Genomic DNA, 8,355 nt, shown 5'->3' on the forward strand with positions numbered 1-8,355 from the left:
GGATGTAGTTACAGACAAAGTTGCGCTCACGGTACAGGAAAATATATATGATTATCATTGACAGTATGAACACATTTTTTTCTTGGAGGGGAAAGCTTCTAGCATCCCCTGTCAACAGGCACAACCGCTGTAAACCCTAGGAATATTGCTCATGGAGACGGAAAATTCTACAGTAAAAATAATTTTGAAAATCAATTTATGTGTGTATATTAATTACAGCAAGAGCCAACCGGAAAAGGATGAATGTCCCAAGTCATCATTGTATATATCTCCAACACGGCTATTTGCGATGGTTCGAACAAACACGTCATCTTCCTGGTTTACGTACACCACAGCAAGATTTCCGCCTTGAAAGTTCTGTCCACTTACAGATTGTGCAATAAAGACACCGACTTGTTCTTTGTTGACAATGAGTTCTACAGAATGGTAATGATTATGAGAAACTCGAATATTCCAGTAAAACACGTATACCCCTGATTTTGGAGCTATGAACACGCCTGCATTCTGATGAAAACCATTTCCAACATTCGTTTTAACAACATCAAATACCAGGACATGATGAGATCCAATGTTGGAAACTGGTGATGACATGTAAGCATAAAATGCTACGGTCTGAGTCGTTGGTGGTGATGTGGATAAGGGCATGAGAAAGCGTTCTGTGAATATAAAGTATCATTGCTTATATGATATTAATAGGCTTATTTTTAACTTAGATCATAAGTTTCAAACATATATTGATTTACATGATTTATGATATTTAAAATTGTGGTTTGTTTGTGCTTTATATCTTTGTTAAAAATAAAAGATAAAGAAATACTTTAAACATTCATGTTTAATAAATCAAATGTGTTATTTTATGTTTAATCAAGTGTTACCTTTGCGATCAATAGAATTGGCGAGTGACGATTCCATAAAACTTCTCTTTGAAATTCTTCGATTCACTTTCTCACTCTGTTTGTTGGGATTTATTTTTTTGCAACAATTTGCTAAGTTTCTTATGTTAGAGTCACCACTGTCTTCGTCTCTAAAAATAATGATTCTACGTCTTTTCAATACTGTTTCTTGTAAGGCAGACAGTTGGTCGGACTGTTTCTTTGTAGTCTCCTCCAATTGTTCTACCCTACTCTTCAATTTAAAGAGTTCATCCTCAATATAAGCACTATTCAAATGTCCTTCACCAAGTCCAATTAATATCGGCAAGGCAATAAAACAATAAATGTCAAATTTCGCCATATCAAAAAGTGTTCTTTTTCTAAATATATACAGGGCACAAATCAGCACTCGATATATGATATGACGAGATAAGAAAGTATATGAGAATATACTTCTATGATCTGCACTACAGTGCTTGCAGTTCTATCAGTTGAATATGATTCCCTTATCTAATTTGAAAAAGGCGTCTTATTTGGCAGTAAGATTTTTAAACTACTGACAGAAAAATCAAAATAAAGCTGTAAAAATTAAAAAAACATTATCGAATGGGGGCTGGGTAAGTATATATACTGAAAGGAAAAAGAAACGCAGGGTAAACTTTAGAGGTGTATTAAATTTATATTTATTTTTATTTTTTTCAGTAATCCTAACTTTTAAAATCATCTTTAAAGAAAATGTAACCATCCCATTTGATTTTGTCTTATAATTCATGAGCTATTGAAACTCATATAAAGATACCCTCAAAAAGTGCAAAATCGAAAACTCTCATTATCTTCAATGTCTCACCCGCGCATCTGTCACAATTAACCTTGATTCTCCTTTGCATGGAATTCATCAGAATGTTTATCTTTCAAACCCTGGCTATATTGGGCATGGGTAACCACACCGAAAAATTAGTCAAACGACACGCGCATGCGCCAGTGAGAAGAACACAGACGTAAGTTGACCGGCTCCAAAACTCAAACTGCGCTATTGGTTTCTTTCAGCTTTCGGGTGAATGTAATGATTATGATAGTCTACTGAATTAATAGTGATTTTTGTGGTAGTACGGCGGCGATTAAACAGATGGCAGGACGAATAACGTGATCACAAAATGACTCCTTTTCGCGTTAGCGTCATCGTCATGGTTAGTTGGAAACCATTCCTGGCCCTCTGTGACAACGGGTAAGACGTTCTATGGGAAAAAAATTACAAGAAACTGCTCAGTAGCCCGTTGTTGCCCTTTTCCTTTATCGGCAATTCGAAAACCAGACTCCATGGAACTTCTATAAACTGTTCCGAGATTGCAAGAAATTCATATCGTCTGTAAATACTGAAAAACAATGTGTACACCTCAGGCGCATCAAATGGTAAAACAAGATTTGTTGACAAACTCGTCGTCATCAATTTGCACGTGTTTTGGGCTTTTTAGTGTTTTCCCTACGTGACGTAAAACATTTTATGGTTGAGTGATTCTGAACACTGATTTTGGTGCATAGTAATTAACATTCTCATGTGACCGATTTTCGTAATTTTCCTTCATGCGGTCAAAATTTTTTCGAATATTATATGTTACCATGCGTTTCTTTTTTCCTTTCAGTATAGACTGGATTGTTTTTATGTTTGCAAAGTAAAATGAGATGCCGGGTATTTTGATGTGACAAACTCGTTAGGACTGTGTGTATTGATGACGGGTAAGATTTAAGCGAACACTGAAAACTTAAATAAAACCATGTTTTAAAAAAGCTTTTGAAATTCCACATCCTTAAAATAATATGGAATTTCAACTTTTATGTGTGGACAGGAGGTTGCTTCTTGTTAAATGCTAGACTTCAATTACATGCACAACAGGCGCTTTGAAATTTGGCTTTTCACTTTCTCACTCTGTTTGTTAGAATTTATTTTTCTGCAACTATTTGCCAAGCATTTTATGGTTACCTCAGCACTGCTGTGGTCTCCATTTATCACACTGTCCGCGAGCTTAACAGTTTGTTTTTCCATTGCATTTCTGTATTCCCGATTTTTCCTCTGGAGGTGGGCGATGAGCCTGGATTGTCGTTGAGTCGTCCTTTCAAGTCTGGGAGCTGTTTCTTGTAAAGTAGACAGTTGGTCGGACTGTTTCTTTGTGGTCTCCTCCAATTGTTCTATCCTGCTTTTCAATATAAGGAATTCATCCTCAATATTAGCACTGGTCAAATGTCCTTCACCAATTTTGATTGAGATCAACAGTACCATAAAACATGGAATGTCAAATTTCGCCATATCAACAACTGTTCTTTCTTTGACTATATGCCGGACACAAATTAGCACACAATATTTGATACGACGAGATAAGAGAGTATATAAGAAAAACCTCTATCATCTGCACTACAACTTGCAGTTCAATCAGGTGAATCCGATGCCCTAATCTAATTTAAATTGTTCTTTATTTGGCAGAATAATTTAGCAGGAAAACAAAAAAATATGAAGAAATTCAAAAACATATTGAATGGGGTTTGGGTAAGTATATACTGGAATGTTTTGTGCTTGCAAAGTATAATGAAAATGAAGCTGACGGAGCTGCAAAGGTTGAGATATTTGGATGTTGGAATAAAGAATGACAAAATCGTTAGGACTGCCTGGATGGGTAACGGGTAAAAAGAAAGATATTATAATAAGACATTATTAATCTATATCTTAGAAATTACAGATGTTTATTTTACTCAATCATATCATTAGCATCTATAATTCCTATACAGATTAGCATCTATAAATGCGAAGAGTTGTATGGTACCTACTCACTTTCATATAGACATCATTTGTGAAGGTGAACTACGGAAACGTTGTTAATACAGGTTTTATATACTGTAAATTCCTTATTTTTCTACGTCAAATCGCGAGAATAATAATTCGCAAATGACGGTTGATCAAGAAATTTTACATACATGTATATTTCAGCATCGTAAAAATAAAAGCGAGTAATTTAATTTCACGGGTGGTGCTTCTCGCTAAATTACGCTATAATTAATTCCACGCGTATAAAATCTACAGTATTATGTACCTCATTTGCAACTCTACGAATACTGTATCAAGTCTCGTTTTCAAAAGATCCTATCACGTAACTCTTAATTCCTTTATGAGATATAAAATAATTGACTACCTACAGGACGATTGATTGATTGATTGATTGTATATTGTTGAACGCCATTAACGTCCCATTCGAGAATTTTTCACTCATTTAGGGACGTCACCATATGCAGGTGAAGGACTTCAAATTTAGACCTATATATGGCAACCAAGGCCACCGAGCAGTGAGAGCTCCCAATCGTGCCAACGCCCACAGCGATACGGGACCTACGTTTTAAGGTCATATCCGAAAGACCCTTGACTTATACTTCTAATACCGACCGTATGGCGAAGGAACAGTCACTACCTATGTGTACGTCTTTTACACGAAGTTTAAGGCAAAATCACACTCACGAGACAGACATGTAGATCAATGACAGTGTGTACCAGTTAATCCTTGGAGGGTGTACATTCCCTGTCAACCAGGTACAGCCTCTGTTAGCCCTAGATGTTGCAAAGGTTTCGGCCTTGGAAGATTTCTTGGAAAATTCCCCCACAGTCGAGATTTTATTTTTAGGCAAATAAAAACATAGTCCGAATGGTGAGATTTTTCTTTGCAAACAGAATCTCGAGAATAAGGGGTATATTTTTCAACAATTCTGACGACAAGGGATTTATTTCTATTCTGTTACGACCAATATCTAAATATAAAACTTCTATATATATACATAGAGAAATGCAAAAACTAGAATAATATTGTACATCATCATACATGTAAATGTTTTATGACGTTACAATTGTAAAACATTTGTATCATAGGTGTTTTATTTCCAATTTTACATAATGTATGTAAAAGCCTCGAAAATTTGGAAACATTGAAAATAATTGTAATTTCAACGTTTGTGATGATTAAAACTTTTTATCTATGCAATCCCGTAGAAAAGACAGAATATTATTGTAAAAACAAAGGCCTAAAAATTATTTTCCAACCCATTTACATAAGGTCACAATCAAAACACTAGGCTGTTGAAATCCCTCCAACATCAGTATCTCAGCTGTTACAACCACATATATAAGTCCTTGTGAAAGCAGTCCCGAATAGAACCACAAAAATTTGGGAGTACTGCATTGAAAATTAACAGTATAATTTGTCAAAAATTACGCGGACTTGACGAAATATTTGATGATGGCAAAATTCAAAGAATAATAGAATCTTTTATTTATATGGTCTTCAAAATTTCATATCAAAATGTGGTAAATTTATTGATTTTGAATCATACCATTAAGTCAGCCGCAAAAGACATAAGCAGTATAAAAAATATTTTAAAAACAAAGGTTTAACAATCTCTCATCATCAAAACACCATCAGTTAAAATCTATTAAACAAGTATGATATTTTTTTGTTTTAAAACCAAAAACTACTTATGAGATATAGTGTGATATTTTGACTCTCAATCACGTTCTTTACAGTCCGGATAAAGTTAAAGATCTTCTTCCCGTCCTCCCGTATAGCCTTTTTAGGCCTAACTGTTAAAATCTAGCCTCATGTTTTATTATGCATATTTTGGATCTATGTTGCCGATCGAGCATTACACATATTTTAACAAAAGTGAGGTGCGCCGTCAACTGTTACAACGTCACTTTACAATGTTTTAAATGAGAAAAATCACTATATTTCTGTAGTACTTCAAATATTAGTCCAAAATCTAAATACATAATAATAGACCATAAAACTGTTGAAAAACATCGCGAATTTTAGAAAATCAATGAGTTAAAGAAGCACACCAAAGCCGATAATTTTGTAGATTTTTTTTAAAATATGAAACCTAGGAATACTGCATACATACTGTGAAATTTTATAACAATTGTTAAGTTATAGGTGTTTTGTTTTTCTCAGGAATGTGTATCAGTTACAATATTCAAATATTTAGATATTTTTAATATTCTAAAGAGCCGAAATGAATTTGAATTACCCATACATATACTGGATTCGAAACTTCATAAAAATCCTTACAAACAAAGATACATGTACACATTGGCTATGGTTTTAAAAAAGACTGTGAATACAAGTGGTGTGCTTGATACTCAAAAATTATTAATTTATGAAATCACAAGATTTTACCAAAATAATAAAAAATTACAACAATAGCCATTCCCCAGATAAATTAAAAGCTTTTTGAAATCATTGACAGCCGCTTTTTCCTCGTAAATTTACTATCATTGGTCATTTGCAAAATTATTTTGTTAAAAGACATTCTCATTGCACACACAAGTACTCTGAAGTTGACATAAAAAAGATGCATGAGTTTCTGTTTGACAATATTTGTGTGGTTTTTGGAGACCAGGTATTCAAACAATCTACTGGAATTCACATGGGTACCAATTGTGCTCCGTTATTAGCAGACCTATTTTTATATTCATATGAAGCAGATTTTGTGCTAAACCAATTAACAATGGTTCCGAGATTTCCGATATATCCTGTGAGCTTGAGATAAAAGATATCACAGTCTGACAAATCTGCATACTTGGATATTTTACTTGAAAAAGACACCAAACGCTATATGATAAACGTGATGACTTTAACTTTTCTATCGTCTGTTTCCCTTACTTATTCAGCAATATACCCTCATCACCTGCATACGGAGTATATACTAGTACATTTCAGTTGATTCGATATGCAAGAGCATGGTCTATTATGAACAATTTCTAAAACGAGGTAAATTATTCAAGCAGTTGAAGACATACGTTTAAACCATTTCGTAAGTTCTATGGTCGATACAATGACCTTGTCAGCAAATACAATTATCATTGAGTCAAATGCTGACTGACGTTTTTCATACTAATTGTTAGTCCATTATTTATACATTGAATACACGACGGATTTTTCCGTTATTTTCTGATCATGACAAGGAGCACACGGCAGGTGTTCCAACATTTGTTTTATGGACAACATTGAATTTGCTGTTTAATCCAGAACACTTTTTGTAGAATGTAAAATAAACATACTTCCTTATACATATTATAGCTATGGTTTAAAAAAAACAACTGATGTGAACATGTAATTTATGTGTACATAAAATGCAGAAAAGGATCTGTCCCCAACCATCGCTGTAAACATCTCCAACATGACCATTTGCGATGGTTCTCACAAACACCTCATCTCCCTGGTTAATGTGCACCACAGCAAGATTTCCACTCTGCGAGTTATATCCACTAGTGGAGTGTTCAAAGAAGACACCGACTTGTTCTTTGTTGACAACAAGTTCTACAGAATGATATTGCCCATTAAATTGAAATATTCAATTATTGTTTCTTATTATCAAAATTTTCCAACATTTGTTTTAACAACATCAAACACAAGAACATGATGTGGACCAACATTGGAAACAACTGATGTCATGTAAGCATAAAATGCTACGGTCTGAGCGGTTGTTTGTGATGTGGAAAGAGGCACGAGAAGGCGTTCTGTGAATATATACGTATCCTTATAGCTCATTTGAAAATTCAATTATCAATTCTTATCAATTTTCTATCTGATCATGATGCTCTACATTAGTTTTGTAGGTAACATAAAGAATAGTATGTATTAAGTATACATTGTATTTATTGTTGTAGTTTGGTTGTGCTAAGAAGATAAGGATCTACATCATTCATGTTTAATCTCATGTATTGAAAATATGTTACCTTTGCGTGTAATAAGATTGCCACCTGAAAATTTCATAACACTGCGCTTTGAAGTTGGCCTGATCACATGCACATTCTCACGCTGTTTATTGGAATTCATTTTTCTGCCACAATTTGCCAAGTTTCTTAGGCTTAAGTCACCACTGTCATGGTCTTCATTTATCTCTCTGTCCCCGGGCTTAAATGTTTGTTTTTCCATTGCCTTTCTGTATTCCCGATTCGTCCTCTGGAGGTTGCTGATGAGTCCGGATTGTCGTTGAGTCGTCCTTTCAAGTCTGGAAACTGTTTCTTGTAAGGTAGACAGTTGGTCGGACTGTTTCTTTGTGGTCTCCTCCAATTGGTCTGTCCTGCTTTTCAATTTTATGAATTCATCCTCAATATTATCACCGGTCAAATGCCCTTCACCAATTTGAATTAAGATGGACAGGACAATAAAGAATCGAATTTCAAATTTCGCCATATCAAACAGTATTCCTTCTCTGGACAAAATGCAGGACACAAATCAGCACCCAATACTTGATACTATATATACGAAAAAATAATTTGTTTACTTAGTAATTATATAGATATATATATATAAGAAGTACTTCTATCATCTGCACTATGACTTGCAGTTCAATCAGTTGAATTCGCCGTCCTTATAGATCTAATTTGAATGGTGTCTTATTTGGCAGTACGATTTCATTTTAAACAACTTACAGAAAAACCAAAATA

General features: G+C 34.3%; 1 protein-coding gene across 1 annotated transcript; it reads right to left on the bottom strand.

Annotated features, from left to right (window-relative positions):
- Positions 1 to 213: 213 nt before the first annotated feature.
- On the bottom strand, positions 214 to 8,142 carry LOC134274928 (uncharacterized). The gene is made up of 2 exons (XM_062757174.1): positions 7,642 to 8,142; positions 214 to 656 (listed from the first exon to the last, which is right to left on the bottom strand). Exons 1-2 carry the CDS (start codon positions 8,099 to 8,101, stop codon positions 214 to 216), a joined length of 903 nt encoding a protein of 300 aa, XP_062613158.1. The 5' UTR covers positions 8,102 to 8,142.
- Between the last annotated feature and the right edge of the window lie 213 nt (positions 8,143 to 8,355).

Source organism: Saccostrea cucullata, unplaced genomic scaffold (genome assembly GCF_032062105.1).
Source record: "Saccostrea cucullata isolate Sc308-1 unplaced genomic scaffold, CSIRO_AGI_Scuc_v1 ctg72, whole genome shotgun sequence".
NCBI classification, from domain to species: Eukaryota; Metazoa; Mollusca; class Bivalvia; order Ostreida; family Ostreidae; genus Saccostrea; species Saccostrea cuccullata.